Source organism: Phalacrocorax carbo, chromosome 8, assembly GCF_963921805.1.
Source record: "Phalacrocorax carbo chromosome 8, bPhaCar2.1, whole genome shotgun sequence".
Classification (NCBI taxonomy): Eukaryota; Metazoa; Chordata; class Aves; order Suliformes; family Phalacrocoracidae; genus Phalacrocorax; species Phalacrocorax carbo.
In genome coordinates, this window is record NC_087520.1 from 40,764,050 (window position 1) to 40,782,394 (window position 18,345).

General features: G+C 40.3%; 1 protein-coding gene across 1 annotated transcript in view; it reads right to left on the reverse strand.

Moving 5' to 3' along the window:
* Positions 1-18,345, reverse strand: part of LOC104048414 (polycystin-1-like protein 2) — a 42,215-nt gene that overhangs the window by 6,780 nt on the left and 17,090 nt on the right. The window contains exons 18-37 of the mRNA XM_064459931.1: positions 17,040-17,222; positions 15,521-15,645; positions 14,569-14,695; positions 13,262-13,396; positions 12,310-12,535; positions 11,710-11,903; positions 11,050-11,280; positions 10,723-10,824; positions 10,329-10,507; positions 9,828-9,974; positions 9,114-9,313; positions 8,765-8,982; positions 7,993-8,209; positions 6,782-6,995; positions 5,757-5,988; positions 5,204-5,300; positions 3,646-3,786; positions 2,748-2,933; positions 1,562-1,889; positions 374-507 (exon numbers count right to left, since the gene is read on the reverse strand). Coding sequence (XP_064316001.1) covers positions 374-507; positions 1,562-1,889; positions 2,748-2,933; positions 3,646-3,786; positions 5,204-5,300; positions 5,757-5,988; positions 6,782-6,995; positions 7,993-8,209; positions 8,765-8,982; positions 9,114-9,313; positions 9,828-9,974; positions 10,329-10,507; positions 10,723-10,824; positions 11,050-11,280; positions 11,710-11,903; positions 12,310-12,535; positions 13,262-13,396; positions 14,569-14,695; positions 15,521-15,645; positions 17,040-17,222 — 3,616 coding nt within the window. The remainder of the gene's footprint in view (positions 1-373; positions 508-1,561; positions 1,890-2,747; positions 2,934-3,645; positions 3,787-5,203; positions 5,301-5,756; positions 5,989-6,781; positions 6,996-7,992; positions 8,210-8,764; positions 8,983-9,113; positions 9,314-9,827; positions 9,975-10,328; positions 10,508-10,722; positions 10,825-11,049; positions 11,281-11,709; positions 11,904-12,309; positions 12,536-13,261; positions 13,397-14,568; positions 14,696-15,520; positions 15,646-17,039; positions 17,223-18,345) is intronic.

The following is an 18,345-nucleotide window of genomic DNA, read 5'->3' on the forward strand; positions in this document are numbered from 1 at the left end:
AACCACAGACTCTCGTGTTTGTAGTTTTTGTCTTAATATGGTATTGATTAGCTGCAATGATTAGGAAACACCATTGTTCTTGTTACTGTTGTGTAAATTTTGGAGATTAAGTTTCAGTACCATGTTTTCTTCATTAGCAGAAGACCACAGCATAAGCAAGCATAAGGCACACCATTACGGTCTATATTACTGTTGCGCAACATTTTTCCTAAATGGTTTATAAACTTTTAATTGATTCTGTCATTATGAGGTTTATTAAAACACTTCTGTTACTGAATCAAGAACTAGGTAAACACTGACAGCATGTAAACTGCACTCTGTAGGTGCATTGCTCGCTGTCTTCAGAAATGTGTAACTTAAAAAAGGTTCTCACCTAATGCATTGGTTTCAAATGTCAGGGTTATAATGCAGAACAGGTTCACATTGGCATTGTAGACTGTAAATTCAACAAACACTGCTCTGGTGAAGGTGTCTAGCCAGACATTGTTGAAAAGGTACTGGAGAATTCTGCCAAAAAATGTATAGCCAGTGATCAAAGTAAGTCATACAGGAGAGGGACAGTATCACATGGAGGATAGGAGTGTCTGGATATTATCACAGAGAAAGAGTAAACCAGGGGTAAGATGTTCAAGAGGACATCTGGTCTGTCAAGTCTGGAGATAGGGGATATTGGTACTATTAATCTAGGTGGTGAGTTTCTTTTTGGCTCTTCTGGAGAAGCAGGTACCAGATGTTGGCCAGTGCTAAACTTGAGATGCCTCATATTGGTTCATTTTCCAACTTGGATATCTCTGGCAACATATAAGTTATCTGTAATCTCTGGATCTCCACCCCTGTGGGATACTGCTTCCTGCTCATTTATCTCGGGACCCTTATCTGCCAAATTCTTTCTGGGTTTCAAGGCCTCATTTTCTGTTAATTCACTTTAAAAAGTAGTCCCTGTTACTATTCATATTCACACACAGGAGATTATTTTCAGTTAAGTTTCACTAATTCTCTTTCAAAGCAGGTACAAAATTGTCTGCAAGGATCTAGGGAGTATAAACTCTAGGGAGAGAGATAAGCCTCACAGATCTTACCATGATATGAAAACACACACATATCATAGTTCAAGCATAGTAACAAAATAACAAGAGAGTAACATAATAAGATTTAGGCTAAATTATTTTCTCACAACCACTGGCATGCCCTTAGAAAATTCAGTATTTTAGTAGTTAACAGCTAGACTAGATCCAACACTGGATTAATACATTGATAGGATTGGGGTTTTTTTGTTTTTTAACAGTAGGTATTTCTGCAGCTATGTAAATCTGGAACCCATGCATGTAAGTTAGGAGAAAAAGGTTCTAATTTTGGATCCTGGTTGCTACCTAGCATGGAGCAAGGTGATAGGAACATAAACCACAATGATGGCACCACAGTATTATCTAAAATATCCACCACAATGCACAGCAGGGAAACTCAAGGTGCAACCTGAAATGAATCTTAAATAGGGTAGAGGAAAGAGCATCATTGATGCTACAACAGATACACTACTAATTTCCAAGAATACAAGCAGTACCTGGAGGCATTCTTGGGATCAAGTCCCAGGTGAATCACGTATCCCCCTCCCCTGTAGATGGCGAGTTTGCCCCAGGTAGGGTGTCCTCTGAGTTTGGACTGACTCTGATACTGCCATGCTGAGCTCAAGTCAGAGGAGTTATCAAAGGCTGAAGTATTCCAGTGTTCCCCATAATCTGATGTATCTTCTGTTTGTAGGGAATATGCAGCATGGCATTCCTGAATCACATGCTGGAGTTTGGGAGAAATAGGGCAGGTATCTCCTTTCACTCTTACTTGGCGAATTCGAGCACTACCCACCAGCTTGGAATTGCCATCTGTAATGAATCCTAAACGGGAGATGGAAAAGAGTCGCACTGGCAACACAACAGAACTACTAATAATCTCATTTATGATTTACTGATGCATTAATATTTTGCTATAGATTCTTTTCTAAAGAACACTGTAAGCAAAATAGTAATGAAAATTAAGCCCTCGTGTTGATTTGAACTGAGTTCTTAGATAACATCCATAGATAACAGAGTTCAGTGTCAATACCCATCTGTATTTTATACAGAAGGAAACTGAGGCCTGGAGGAGAAAAGTGACTTGCTTCGAGGCACACAGCAGAGTGGCTGTATGCAGGGTTCACTTGGCCACAGCTGGTCAGTGCCTGTCCTGTCCAATGAACAACGCTGCTAATGTACTTCAATATTTACTCATAAATGTGAGCTGGAAAATGGGTCATATTTATTACTGGATATGGCTAGATAGAAACATGGTGATATTGCGTAATTAGCCTTCACATTGACCAAAGTCATGATGCAAACAGAGCTCTCCTAAGCAAAAGTTTTATAGTGCCACCTATCTGCCATTCTTTTTTTGAATTATGGAAAGAAACTTGTGTAAAACTGAGGCATATATCTGAATATCTGGAATAAGTAATGTAAAATACAAAAAATGTAAAATTACAGTGCAGACCTTTTGGTTTATATTAAAGATAAGGAAAATATCAGGGTACATTAAACTTGGGGTCAGGCTGTGGGGTATTTGTTACCCACTAGTATTCATATTATAAGAATCTACACCAGTCTTATGCACTCACAGTCTCTTTCTCTGGTCAAATACGCGTGTGCTAGTTAGGGAGATGTACAAAAGATAACGTTTCAGAATCTGGCAAGCTCAAGTGAAACAATATGACTTTGCACCTTTATATGATCCATAAAGATTTTTGACTAAGGTGGTATTTGCCCATGTGAAAAAATCCTGATAACTGTACACATCATGGAATCCATCTGTAAAGCTGTTCTCAATGTGTTTGTTTAAGTAGTAGGAATTGGGATCTCTCTGCCCGTAGGCAACCAGTAACAGCATCCATAAAAACCCCAGATAGGCTGGAAAAAAAACAAGAAAAGACAGCACATGTGAGCTCAGAATTAACACTGCTGTTCAAAATAGATTGCATGAACGATTACTGCTGTCATCACTTATTAGGCTAAGGAGATGCTTTGCTAGATTCTGACTGACCAGTGCTAATGAATTTACACAAGCTACTTCAACGTGCTGCAGTTTAAGCGTGTCACATTTGGAACACAAGTAGCAGTCGAGAAAGTAAGTGGGAGGGCTGGCTGAACACCAATAGTAACGACAGCTCTAAATAAAATGAGTAGTCTAACTTTGTTCCAAGCGAAGTTGAGATCATTTATTCCATTGCTTTTAGAGGAAATAAAACTGGGGTATAAATCATTATCTATAGGTACTATCTGCTTTTAGAAAGATGGCCTCCATCTGCTCTTTTGATTTCAACTTCATTTAACTGTTGACCTCCTCCTTCCACCCTTTCTAACTTTTCTTTAACCTCTCCTGTCTGTAATGAGTTTCTTTACCATAAAACCAAGCCTTAGCCACACTTTTTTCTCCAGCTAATATTCCCACCTCCAATCAGCTCCAGCTGCCACTGAACAGCCTGTCTCTACACCATAACGGCTGACAGAAAGCTAAAGACATGCCAAAACTTTTTTACCCAAGAGAATAATATTTTCACTGATGTAAAAATCCTGATGAATACCACTGAGTAAAACAAGATAATCTCCATATGGATAATACCCAGGATTTCTCTGATGAGGGCAAATGCTTTCTGATCCTTCATACAGCTGATTTTCATTTTCTCCACATCAGCTGCAGGAGGTGGCTGGTAAATATTGCTTCCACTGTCCCTTCGGGCTCCAAAGAGAGGATTTGAATCACCTGTGAGTGAGAACCATAAACCCTGAAATTAGTCAACAGATTGTTTATGTCTTGCTTTTTCTTTATTTGGACACTATAAGGAAATATTTCTATATAATGCTTTCCCTTAGGAAGTCAGGGGATGTGATTTTAACAATTAGTACAGGAAGGCAAATGGGGTGAGGGAAGGAGCTCACAAACACAGTGTATTAGGTTTAGGCCCAGGTGTAGTCCAGGTGTCTCTCTCTAGGCTGAGCATCTCAGAAGGCGATGTATTCAGAGCCTGAGACTGATCAGGGAGGAAGCTGTTGGTCAGGATTCCTTGCTGTGCCCTAGGACTCCTGTCTGCTGATATCAGCTTTTTTTAGACACAATGGTGATTGCAGGAGCCGCTATTTGGTTTATGGAAGTAATACAGATAATTGTGGTTGTGGGAAACTATGTACGCTGAGGACTTTCATATCGTAAGACTTAAAGGAGGTGGGAAATTTCCTTGAGAGAGAAGTTGAGTTTTAGGTATGCTTGTCAGATAAAGATCTACCATTCTAGATGAAGAGTGCATTTTGCATGGGGTCACGTGCTTATTTTCACTAGATTGTGGAATAGTTACAGGTTTTGTTGCACACCATGCCATGAATACTGAGATTTCTGAACAGAGCTAAAACCAGCCTCCTGGTGTATCTGACTTCTCTGATGTCTGACATGAGAGCTAAAATATTTAAGCATGCTTGCTGCATACTAATAGCACTGATTCATTAATTTTGATTATAATAGCTGCAGCCAGTCTGCCACATTTCATTATTTTCTTGTCTAGATGTTCCTTGAATGTTGATGGACCAAAAAGTGATTGGCTTGTACAATTCTTGATCTAATATGAATCAATGCAGGAGAATAATTCTTCTTTTCTTGACACAGGCAAGCCAGGGATTGAGGGAAGACAGGAGTCAAAAATCAGTATCCTGGCAGCAAGTAGGTCCTCCAATAACAGGGACAATCTTACAACAGGGCTAGGGGAGATTGTGCGTGTATTTATATTTGCAGAGGTAAAAGCATATGGAAAAAGATAAACAAGGAAGTATTATTCTTTTGATCCAGACTTCTTATCTTTTATCTTTTTGATCTTTGTGGTCTCTTTCATTAAGTGTTTTCATCTTTAAGCAAGATTTATCCAACCTAAACATACACTGGTCTTTATATTTTCTCCAACTGGCACAAAATCAGTTATTTAGGTTTGTTTCCACTCCACCTTGATCTTGGGAATGCTAATGGGTAGGCACATAGTCACAGCGCCTGTGGATTTAGTGATTTCTGCTAACTTTGTCAGCTAAGATTCAGGTATATAAAGATAACCAGTGAAGTTCTCAGTTGAGCTGAGCACTCCAAAAGCTTGGAGAATGCTTCACTCCCTTTAATAGTGTCTCAGTTTAGAGACAGTTACCTGGTGCAGATAAAGGCCCATCAATGGCTGTGTTTTCTTCATCCTCATGTTCCACCTTCTTCAGAACCAGAGCAAAAAAAGCAGCAAATCCCAGCACCTGGAAAGAATTAGCTATAGACTCACCATATGCCCATTTCATATAGAGAAGCTCAGGCTTTGACCTGGATCTCTTTGGATCCAGGGACTGCAGAAGAACAACTGTGCTTTGGCTTTGTTCAACTCATGCAGTTGAAGCTCATAAACAAAAGAACAGTGCACAGTGCCGGGGTCCATCCAGCTAAACAGATTTTGCCATATGACACATCTTCCCCTGGTCAAAAACCTCACCACCTATTAAACTCTGATAAAACAAGGAAGATGAAACTAATGGAGTTAATGTCAACAAAAGACAATAGAACTCTGTAAACCACCTGCTAGCTTTTGTTTTGAGGGCAAAGACTTCTCATTTTACATGTTAAATCCTGTGGTTCTTTAGAACACATTATATCATCTTCCTGAAATGATAGTAGAATGAGTTCATATTGGCCAGTGGTTGTATTTCTGAGGCTCTCACCTTTAAGGGCTGTGTGATGAAAAGACTTTCCAAGAAGGAGATGGCCATGGAGATCAGCCACTTGATGGAGTTCTCCTTGCCATAATGCAGCCCATAGAGCATGGTAAAGAACCCAGACACACCACTGGTAGCTGCAACAAGGAACCAAGCAATGAACACAAACCACCAGGGCAGCCCTTTGGAAGAAGAACTTTTCTTGCCATTGCCAGAGGAGCTTGGAGTAAGGGACCACCTTGAGAGTCAACAGGAAGAGAAAAAAAAATCAGTCTGCAGTGGAACAGAAGCCAAAATCACAGTCTCTGGGATCAGTGGGGATAGGCAACACCTTATGATTTAAAATATCAGTCAAAATAGTCTCAATTCTTTGGACTACTGCAGTTATATAGGATATATGGATAGCAAAAAGTACACTGAGCAAAAATATGAGGAAGTGTGCAGAGATCAGCTGAAATCAAAACAAATATGATGGGCTTATTTACTCCTCAGTTCATGTATAATTGAACCTCCAGTAGAAATCTGGACAAATAAAACCATGAATGTATTTTAGCTGCTAGATACACCTCTTGTGATCACCATAAAGGCCAGAGAGATAATTAGTGGTATTGTTTTTAATACTTCCAACTTAATTATCATATCTCACTGAAAAATTTTTGTCTGCTTATTGATTTTTTCTTTATCCATATATTTTAAGAGATGTCTGAGACTTTGGAGCTCAGTGATTATCTCAGCCCTTTACTATCACATGGCATGGTTTTGTAACATTCAGTTTTGGAGGCAAAAATGACAAAGAACAGTGATATGTCATTATTGCTTTTGTGTGCAGTTTGCAGTGCATTGGCATTTCTTTGTTGCTCCTACAATAGTATAATAGTAAAAGATGTTTCTACAGCTATAATAATGGTTATCTAGGACATATTAAGCAGTAATTATTTGGACTCCATCATCCTGACCAGCTCTGAATTAATAACCTGAATTTACTTACACTGAGAATGAGATGAGAACTAGGTTACCTCTCACTGATGGACGCTGATGAGCCGATCCGGTTCTCCAGGAGGTTCTTCATGTGCTGAACCTGACAAACAGCTTGTGTGTAACTCTGAGGCATCTGAAATTTATGGGGCCCCAGTAATTCAAGCTCCATCTCTACATGCTGGAGTTGCAGGTACAAGCAGCGATTGTAATCACTGTATTTCAGTCGCTCACATATTCCCTTCTCTGGAGTTGGGCTTCTTGTTTTTTCTGCAGGTAAAGCATTATTTAATTTGTTTAAAAAGAAAATCAGCATAGCTATCCCTAGATTAAAATACTGTTCAGTACAAAGGTTAGCAGAACTTGAGGTCAAGCTTATGAATGTGACAAAGTGAAGAGTAACATTGGAAACGACTTGTAAAAGCAACTTTAGTACTAGAGCTTTAATGCTTTTCTGCTGGAATGGGCCAGAATTGTTGCCAGGAGGTAATTTAGTAAGACAGAGCTCCTAAAACTTTAATAGAGAAGTCAGGTAAGATCAAGTGCCAATTTGTTCATAGTTTACCTGTTCAATTAGTAGCTTGATAGACTCCCTGGAAAAGTCAAATGCAAGTCTTGATGAAATCAGTGGGATTCTTTACTCATATATTATTGTTTAATTGAAAATAAATTAATGCCTAAGTTAAGAGTCAGACTGAAAGCAACAATAGCACAAGGCCAAAAATAAAAAAAAAGGACAGGAAAAAACGACTGTGAAACAACTGATATTTGTGAGTCTTTATGCTATTAGATACCGATCCTGCTCCCAAGCCAGGCTGGCAGCTAACGTTTAATTCTACAGCATAAGAAATAGAAATTTCACAGTGTCTTTACTCAGTTGGGCACTCAGTGGTGCACAGTGAAAGGACAGGAGGCAATGGGCACAAATTAAAACATGGGAAATTCTGTCTGAACATAAGGAAAAACTTCTGTATTATGGGGGCTGTTGGACTGGAGCAGGTTGCTCAGAGAATTTGTGGAGTCTTCATCCTTGGAGATATTCAACATCTGACTGAATGTGATCCTGGATTACCTGCTCCAGCTGACCCTGCTCTGAGCAGGATGGTGGCCTAGACAATCTCCAGAGATCCCTTCCAACCTCAACTATTCTGTGCTTCTGTAATTGCCTTTGAGTCAGAACGTAAGAAGAGCTTGGGTAATCGCATCCAGCATTACCATCATTTTCGCTGCAAAGGTTTCAGTAGACGTGTCACATTGCACTGTTTACCTTGTATATCCATAGCACCTAATGTGACAATTATAGGGTCATCCTTCTTTTTGCTCTCATCATAAAACTCCTGCCCAGCTCTGTTCTGCTGGCAGATGATGTCCTCAACCAGTGCCAAAAGTGTGTTGATGTTAGTTGATTTTCCAAGATCCGATACCAAAGTGAGAGATGGAGTCTTCAGGGCTTTAAAGAGAGAGTTGGCAATTCTTCTTATATCCTAGAAAACACAGCAGCAACACAGCATTGACTCTGGCTGCAGTGACTTAAGCTGATGTGGTCTGAAGGCACCACTGGCTGGGGGCTGCACCGATTGCTAAAATCTCTCCAGGATGGATAAGGCTATGTATCCTGCAACGATGGATGCGACAGGCAGATTTTGATGAGTTCAGCAAGACAGCTTTCAGGATTCAAAAATACAGCTTACCTGCCTGAGGACCTAAGCTGAGAAAGGCAGGGTCTATGATACCTTTTATCTTCACTGTCTTGCTTAATGTTTGCTTTAACCCCCGAACACAGCAATTTTGGTCGTACATAATAATTGTGCAAGGGCGGGGATGTACATAGGCAGATCTTAATGAAGTCGGAGATTCCATGTAGATGGGTAAATGAGTGCTTTGCACCAGTGTGTAATTGGCTTTTCACTTCAGACAAGCTGAAGAGCATCTGACAGGGAAGACTTCTGCTGTTAAACTGGGGAGGTCGGGTACTGCATGGCAGCAGAGGGCAGTGCAGGACTCACTAGGGAGCAGCCACAGGGACTTGCCTTTATCACAGCCTCGGGAGTGAGTGAGACAGCCTGGGTGACCTGTGGGGTGGGAGGTAGGCTTGGGGACACTCGACCATTCTTTCCTGGCTTCTTTTCTCTCCCCTGTGTGGCTGGCCGGGATCGTATGTTTCTGAAGATCTGCACAATGAGCAGGTTGATGGGGAACATGAGGAGAGAGCTCTCAAAGCCAATCATCGCTTCCTGCCATGTGAACTCGATCTTACCTGTCAAGATCAAAGAGGGGGGAGGAGTAAAAACAACCCCAGGAACCATAAAGCCCATTTGTTCAACTGTCCTGCCTCTAGATTCTGCTGTCTATCTGTTTCCCTGCCCGAGCAATGGTGAGGATTGTTACCCAAATCCATTTTCTGCTCAGCTGGATCCTTTGGCACTCCCCAGAACATGATGCTGGTCAGCATGGTGCAGAGAAGCAGTGAGAAGCAACATGACACACGCTGAGCTCGTGTGAAGGAGCTTCGTGGGGAGCGGCTAAAAACTGAGTACCAGATGTGCCCATCCTGGAAGCCCTTGGAGGTCTTCATGAAAAACAGATTGCTGGGAAGTAGGAAAGGAAAATCAAATGGATATTTAGAAAGGAGAGGGAAGAATAAAGCTGTAGTTCAGGGATCTGACCTGTTCATGGTTCTAGGCACTATCAGAAGAAATAATAACTATGAGAAATTACAAAATATCATGGCTTGATTTGCATGGAATGGTCATAGCTACTTATGTCCTTTCCTTCTGGCCACACCATGGAGGGAAAGCTAATCGTAAGTAGTTTATATATAAATTGTTAGGAAAATTACACTTAAGAGAAGATGCTTGGGTTTCTGTAGGTCTTGTCAGGCTATCCTTCTTTAACACCAATATTTCCAGTGTGGTATTAATGTTAGGGTAACAATCAGACTTCCTTAACCATCCTTCCTGTTTTCTTTGTTCATACCTCTTCGAGGGCAATGAAAAGACCTCCCCTGTTTTTGTCTTTGTCTAGGGGTTTGATCTTTTTTGCATAGTTGCTTTTCTAGACCAATTGCTGTCAAGAATAAAAAGCCCATGAAATAGAAGGTACCTGAACTGCTTCATGTCCTGTTCTGTAGCTACTGGGAACATTTTATCTAGGATGCATTCTCCAATATCAATGGCTAGCCAAGAGTTACAGAGGAAGTACCATTTCTGATCCCATGCCAAATCATGGACCAATACTCGATTCACATACCTGTTGGAAAAAATATAAAGGGCACATTCACATGTAACTGGGTGGTATGAAATTCAGGACTCGACAGGACTATGGAGGACAGACCCTGGCCTTTATCTTCTTAGGTTTTGTCTAAACTGAAAGGCACAGAACACATCCCATCCTGTACTGGACACAGGATATCGGAAGCACTCCTGTTTCTGCAGTTTAGATTATGATTTGATCTATTCATCTACAAAAAAGAGAAACTAACACTTCTTTCCTTTCTAGAACTGTAGAAAGGATAATTTTCAAGTGCTAGGAAAGGAAAACTGTTATCATTATAAAAAATATTTGTGGATCTTTACTTCCCAGGATATCCAGATCTCCACTTACCAGGATGGACTATCCCCTGAATTATCATGCCACAGTCTAATACTCTGCAGTTCCCCAAGAGGGAAGAAGGTACAGAGTAGGAAAACATCCACTCCTCCACGTTCAAAGACTGGTGTATCAGGATCAGTTAGATGGTGTGGCTCACTCTCTCCTTCCCGCCCATAGAGGGTGAGAGTCACCTGGAGAATAAGATGGCAAAATGAAGACTTGCACATCTTGATCCTATGTGTGATTATTCCTCTGGTATACTCTTCCTGCTTTCATAAAATCTAAGGGCTTTCTAGCTTAGATGTTGCATTTGAGCCATCATATTTAATAGCTTCAGGTGCTCCCTTATTCATCCAGTTCTCTCAATGAATGCATGAGCTGTCTTACCGCACAGTGCCATCGATACCTTGGAGGTTGTGGCTGCCCCGCGGCGGTGTCCTGTAAAAACTGTCACAAGATAACGATACTGAGCAAAGGGGTCGTTGTCTTCCAGAACTGTGATTTTCACCTGCAGAGTGACACAATACAAGCAGTGTGTTAGCTGTTCTGTGAGTATGGATTCTTTAAAGCTGTGGATAGGCATTTGTTATCTTGTGCACAATGCATATACTTACCAGTAAACAGAGAGTTACAGGGAGGGGGGTAGGATTGCATGAGGACTTCCTATTAAAACAGGCTAGGCCAAGTGGGAATTGGCCTAAATACATTCAGTCTTTATCAGCTGAAGACTTACTTTGGCATCATCCTGGATGTCTTTCCTTCGAGCCCAAATAACTACAAGCACATATATCAGGAAGATGCATCCTACAGTTGTCACCACCACAGGGTTGTCCACAAATGTACCAAACAGCTGTGCAGTTTTGCTAACATCTATGGCATTGGGTATGACGAAGAAGGAGCTCCCAAAGAAGGTCAGATGGTTGCAGAGGCACTGTGTGCTTCTAGGATTTGTTTTTGGTCCTACCTGAAAACCAGAAAAATTTCATAATAAAACATTTGGCTTCAAAGTATTAGATAACTTAACATGCAAATGAAAAGACAATGCTGAGTCTGGTAAGTTAGTGTGGAGAGCTGCTATGCAGAAAAGATTTGTTCAAGTTCCAATAAGGGATATTAATTCTAATGTCTAGCCAGAAACAGGCATTATAATATTATATAGCCTTGTCAGACAGCTTCCATTTCTTCTTATATAGAAGCTCATCCCAATAAATTGAAATGGAAATGTCATTTGAAGCTTAGTCCAGGATGACTAAACCTGGGTTTATTAAAACATCTCAGAATGATCTTGTTTTATGGTGTGAGTTCAAAGCTATCATTTTACTACAAGATGGTGGTGATAAGGGCTGGCTTTGAAGTATATAATATGAACATTGTTTTGTGTCTTTCTACTTACATGACATCCATAACCGTTCCAGTTCCCCTGGTGCTCATCCCAAAATACACAGCGGGATGCAAAGCAAGTGACAGCTATAGTTAGCCTGTCATAGACTGTGGAATCCATTCCCATATCTTGTAAAACCATGAAATAGTAGGTTCCCTCTCCAAAAATTAGTTCTTCTGGGCTAAGAACCCAGGTGTTTGTCTCACCTGGAACAAAAATATTTTCGTTTCAATGTATATACAGAAATTCTAATTCAGAAGTATGCAGCTGTATTGCATATAATCAAATAAACAAACTGAAGAAACAGGTATAAAATCATTCTTAACAACTCATTGTCCAAAGCATCTCACTCTTTGCTCCTGTTCGTGGACACTGTATACTAGAGACTGGAACCCTGGAGCATGACAAATTGAAACTCCTCTGAGAAGTTTCTTTCCAGTTAGATGTCTGAACCTATGGTCAAGGCTCATTCTGCAACCATGGATGTGCTGTAAAGTTGTGGATGAACACTCCCCATACTGACTGCCCTTAGCTTGCTATGGGTGGTGAAAGTGTTTTGGCTACATAAGCCGAGGATGCACAAGTTCATGGGTCACTAAAAAGTTGTCTTACCTCCAGTAGTTTTCTTACAGAACAGATGATTTTTCATATCATAGTTAGTTTCATTTGGACGATAACTGTACCCTAAGTAGAGTATTAGTGGAATGTCATGTTCAGATTCCAGGTGGATCACTATAGATGCGTTTTCTGAGGTGACATTGATTTGGAAAGTGCTAAAATTGCCCAGATTCAACAGAATCTTATCTTCCTGAGTTGCTGAGAGCCTTGGTAACATTATCTGTTTTTAAAGAGAAAGACATAGCTTCAAATACAACAAAGCATCTAGCTTCTGTTATCTATAAGTACAATATAGCCACATGTTAGATAATCTTTTTCCATAACATAGGGAAAGCATGGCCAGCAAAAATATTGGCTTCAGAGTAATTTTCCTGATACTGTCAGCTAACCTCTGAAAAGGTCATTTGAAACCTATGTAAACTCATCACAAAGCCTGTGGCCCTTAGTGCACTTCTGAACGGAGAGCTGAGATTATAACTGAAACAACCAAAACTGAAACAGAAACATGAAGATTAAAACTGAAATAACTGGCTACATGAAGTGGATATACAAATAATTTAGATATCAGCTTATACATGGACTAGGAAACCCAAACAGTGGTAATATGAATGTAGAGTTGTTGGATGATGAAGTCAGACATTACATTATGTTTGGATTACTGTAATCTGGAGTGTTTTTCCACAACCATTAGCAATCTCACATCCATTTAAATGAAGAACAAGATACCTCTTTTTAAAGAAAAGACAGAAATATTTGTTATTTCATTCTTCACGTGACAGAAATCCCTCCACCACAAATGCAGACACTGTGATCCCATTATATAATGCAATGAACATTACCACCATTTGCAGTCACCTCAGAAGATGATAACAAAAATTGCAGTTCATTAACAGAGAAAGAAAAAAAATGGGAAAAGAGGGAGAGGGATAGAAAATAGTGGGTTTACCTCAATGTTTTCTTTAAGATTGCTGACTGGTATGATCAAGCCATCCAGACCAGTAAGGCTTAGACCTCCCACTGTTCCGCTAATGTCAAAACTGGTGTCACTGGAGAAAAAGGGATTCACGGCAAAGCTCACCATCTATTAGCAAGACAATATCAATCAGTTTTGAGCTATTGTCAATATTTTGTTACATTACACTCTAAATTTCTGAATAGTGAAAGCTTAAGCTCAGACCCAAACAGTACTCGACTTAAAAGAAGCCTGCATCCAGATTTAGATAAGAAGCTGGCTTATCTCTGTGGTAGGTCAAACACAAACCCTGAAAGTGATTTTGATTCTGAAATGTGATATGTGTACAACAATGTCTGTTGTTTCCATCCATTGTAACTCTTTTGCCTTTTAGACACCAGATATCAAAATGCAATTGCATAAGCCTTTTTCAAAGTAAATCCACCAAAGCTAGGCTGTAGCACCCCTCCTGGAATTAGGAACAGAAGTCTATTTCTACTATGATAGCAATGCACAGAAGAGTATGTCAGAGTTGTCAGTCCAATGAGAGAATTCTGGAGCCTCTCCTAACGCTCAGGTAAGAAAATGGATGTGTTTCCACTGGTTTCAGTGGGCTCTAGACATTTTTTAGTAGAGCTGAAAAAGACAAAATGAAAAAACCTATCTATTTTGCAGTTATTGTAGGGGTTTCCTGCGAGTGTCAAATCAATCAGAGAGGCCTTTAGAAAAATTATTATAAAAATACGACAGTAATACGCAATCTGTTGTTCTGAGGGAAAAAAACACCCTATCCTAATTCAGGTGAGGGATGTGTTATCATCAGGACATTCACAGGCCTTTTGTATCCTGCAGGATCTGGGCGCCTCAAACTCATTTATTTCTAGCTGGGGCAAAACCGGGCTGCTGTGGGTTAGTTTTAATGGTGCTATGGACTCTGAGCTGTTGCATCCTCCTCACAGCATTGGATGTAAACAAACAGCAAATAGATTAATACGTATTGATTAATTCCATTGGCTTCTCTAGCCATGCAAATATGAATCAGGAGTTTATGTAAGGGGTTGATGGGATGGGGAATTTAAGCTTTCAGTCCTCTTTAGCTTGCTGAACCAACCTCATGCAATTCAGATAAGTGAAGGCTTCTTTGTCCAAAAATATTTCAAATTAGTTTCTTGGTGTGACAGGAGGGAGGGATGACTTGTGTGCTTGTGTATTCATTGTAAAAGGAGAAAATATTTTAAAACCACTAGACCAAGAATGTAAGTTTTATATCAGATTGAGTCAGATAAAAGCTGTTTACTTGCCCTTATATCCACTGTTTCATCATCAACTCCTGAAACACTGAGAGAGGAAGCAGGTGGGAGAGTAAAGCTGGCAGAGCTGGAACTGGAGATATTAATGGATGTGCCATCCATGTTTTCTGTTTGTAATCTGTCCAGTTAGGGTTGGACACAAGCAAAACAGAAAAAAGAGAGAAATAGAAGGGAAAAAAAAGAAAAAAAAACACCAGAAACTCCCCCCCCCCAACATTAATAGCATGGAGTCTATACCTAAAGAGAAAGCTTTCTCACTTCATGAGTGTAACTTAGCTGGAGAGCTATTTCTAACTCTGCCAGTAAATACTTTGTACGTTATTTGTCCATGATGCAGTACTCCACATAACACTACCATAGAATCATCAGAAAAGGGATGAAATTGGTGTACCTGGATAGAAAATTGTACCTAACTAGGTGTACCTATGTGAAAGACGTACCTGATTTCTGTGTGAACGTGCTCTTGATTTGAATGCACAGTTAAATCTGGATGAAATCCAGGCTCTCGGGAAACAATTTAGGGATGATTATAGGGAATGGAGAATGCTTGTCAGGCTCCTCATGGTTATCTTTGCTTCTGCCAAGCTGGTTACAATTCTATATAACATGTCATTATTGGCAACTTGGAAAAGAAAAGAAACCCTTAAATGGCATGATATGTTTTCCACATGATTTCAAAGGTAAGCCGCTACTGCCTCATCCAGGAAATAGGAGTAAATTCTCTGTTGATCGAAGAAGACACAGCATGAGAATTTCTAAGGGGGCCTTACTGAAGCTAATTGGAGTCCAGGCTGTTCTTACTATCAGTTAGCCATGACAGCCTCATTGCACTGTTGAAGTTGTCATTATGCTACAATATTTAGTTGGGTGATTCGTTTAAGGATATTTAGGGCAAATTCAGTTAACTCTCAGGAGCCTAGGTGGGACACACTCTTACTGTTACCTGTGTATATACATTGTGGCAGAAGGAGTGGTAAGGACTGTTGGTTCATTATCCGGTTCCTTCCCAAACAGAAGGGCACTCTGTAGATTTTCAACTGTATTCAGGAGCTGGTGTGACACTGAACTCTGGAACAGGATTAGAGGAGAAAACTTGCAACAAAGCCCCTCATAATCATCAAGATGTACATTATTTGCCTTTATTTCCTTTTAGGAACAACACCTTATCGCTCCCTACAACTACCTGAAAGGAGGCTGTAGTGAGGTGGGCATTAGTCTCTTCTCTGAAGTTACTAGCGATAGGATGAGAGGAAATGGCCTCAAGCTGTGTCAGGGGAGGCTTAGATTGGATATTAGGAAAAATGTGTTTACTGAAAGAGTCGTCAGGCATTGGCACAGGCTGCCCAGAGAGGTGGTGGTGTTGCCATCCCTGGAGGTGTTCAGAAAACGTGTAGATGTGGCACTTCAGGACATGGTTTAGGAGGCCTGGGGCTGCTGGGTAGATGGTTGGACTGGATTATCTTAGAGGTCTTTTCCAACCTTAATGACTATATGATTTTAAATGTCAGTGTCTTATAAAGCTGGCAAACTTGGTGTTGTGCTTCTTAATCTCAGAGGAAGTTATTCTAATCAGCAATTCAGTTTCTGTAATTCTCATTAAAACATTGCAGACAGCAAATAGATATATCTTACAGCTTTTACTTCTGTATTCTATTATTTACAACTTCTACACACTGAAATTTGAAGGACTACAAACATGACATCAATTTAATACAATATATTCCTGTGCTTCTGTACATTAATGCCCTTTAGCTGCACACTTTAGTTACTTGCAAAAGCAAGACCTAATTACATATTAATTGGGTGTTATTAGTGTGTTATCCTGGGGGAGTTCGAATGCTTTACAACCTTTTCTCTCAGGTTAGATTTATTTCATGCCCTCCTTGCTTGCAGTGATGAAAGGTACAGTACGTTCAGCCCAGAAAGCACACGAAGGCAACAGTGACAATTCACATATAGATGGGAAAGAATAGGACAAAATAAGCATGTTGCATAAGTCTGAATAGAAAATCAGAGTGGGCTTTCTGAAAAAGTGTAAGGAGCAACCAAAGCTGATTCCAGCTTTGAGGGAGTGGAACCAATCCTGAATATCGAATACCTGTGGCTTCCTTGAATTATGAGGCAAAAGGAAGAGATAGAATAAAATCTGAAAAAAACCTCTGTGTGCTCATCATCCATTAGAGGTTGCACACTGATGCCTTGTTCTCCAGTGCTCTGTCCTGCTCAGCTTTAAGGGTAACGAATCTTAAGAGTCTTCTATCACCTTAATTAGCAGACTGGTCAGTCTAACAGGTCTAACTGGGGAGAAGTTTCCTTTGATATTCAAGTCCATCATGGTGTCACAATGAACCCCATCCAATGACAATTTAAAAATATGAGAGGCAGCAGAACTCTTAAAAGCCTTCCAAAGCAAGCAGATGTTCACACAGAGTCCACTACTAACTGGACCAAGCCAAAATTACCTGTTCTGCCTCTGGCACTGAAGTGTTTGTAGCTCTGATTTCTGCAGAAGCTTTAAGGACATTGCTCACTGCTTTAAATAGATAGTTGGCTGCATCTTTTAACTTCTCATCATCTCTGCTGTCTTCTGTATTTACAGTGAGCAAGGAAGTACTGACACCTTTCAGAGTGTTGCTAGCTTCCACCTGCATGGGAAACAAGGGGGAAAGTTTGTATGTGTTGGTACTACAAATGACAGAAGCGGCACTTGTGCCATTTACTGAATATTGCAACGTAAGTAATCTCATGGGACTATTTGTGGCTAACACTGGCTTTACTACAATTATTTGTGCTGGGGTAATACCTTCAAACACCAATAAAGGTGATAGACTAGATGTATACTAACATGTAACACAGGCCTGGAAAATGCAGCCTGCTTCTGCAGATTTAATCCATAAAAAAGATGAATATCATCTGAAGGAAGCTTGTCTGCCAAACGCCAGGTAAGGATACAGTTCAGATGTACAGTAGTGTAGTAAATTAGGTTATACTTTGGGTGGTGTGTCCAAAAAAATACCACCATATTGTCAAGTGTTTGTACATTTCAATCTTAGTTTCCACAAACCCTACTGGATTTCCAGCGAGCAATACCTTTGGCCTTGTGCTGTGCTAAGTGCCAAAGGAGAACGAGGTTTACAATTTTTATTTTGTGCCCGGATGCAGCCAGTGATTGCTTTGTGATTGTGAAAGCACAGGCCAGCTTTTAGCCCAGGATGGTGAGGCAGCCAAGCAAATTTATTGCAAGCTTGGACATATCCACTCCGACAGTCTGCAAATGCTTAGCAGCCTTACTGTAGGGTGAGTGCTGAATCCAAGCTATGTTCTTGTCTTGCCAAAGTTAACCACAGACTGCTGAAATGCTCCCAAGCCATTGTCTGGCTGCAACTGTATAATACATCAGAAACCAAGACAGCTCTTTTTATTGCCTGTGTATTTGGGAAACTTCCCCAGTGACAGTTTGTTCTGTCCTCCCATGTGCTCACTCCTTATGCATAAATAGCATAATCTACTAATAATGTCATGTTGCCATATAAGATTCAAGAAATACTTCTGTGAGGCCAATCTGAACATTTGTGCTCAGTTCCTCTGGGTGCTCTGATGTTCCTGCCTCACTGACAGCTTGCCTACATGCATTTTGTGACAGTGCGTGGATCAGGGACCAATGGATCTGGGCAATTCTAGAAAAATCTTCCTGGGCAGTTTTTTTTCAGGATTCCAAAAGCACTTTAAAAGATAAAATATACATCCTAACATGCCTCTGACTAAAAG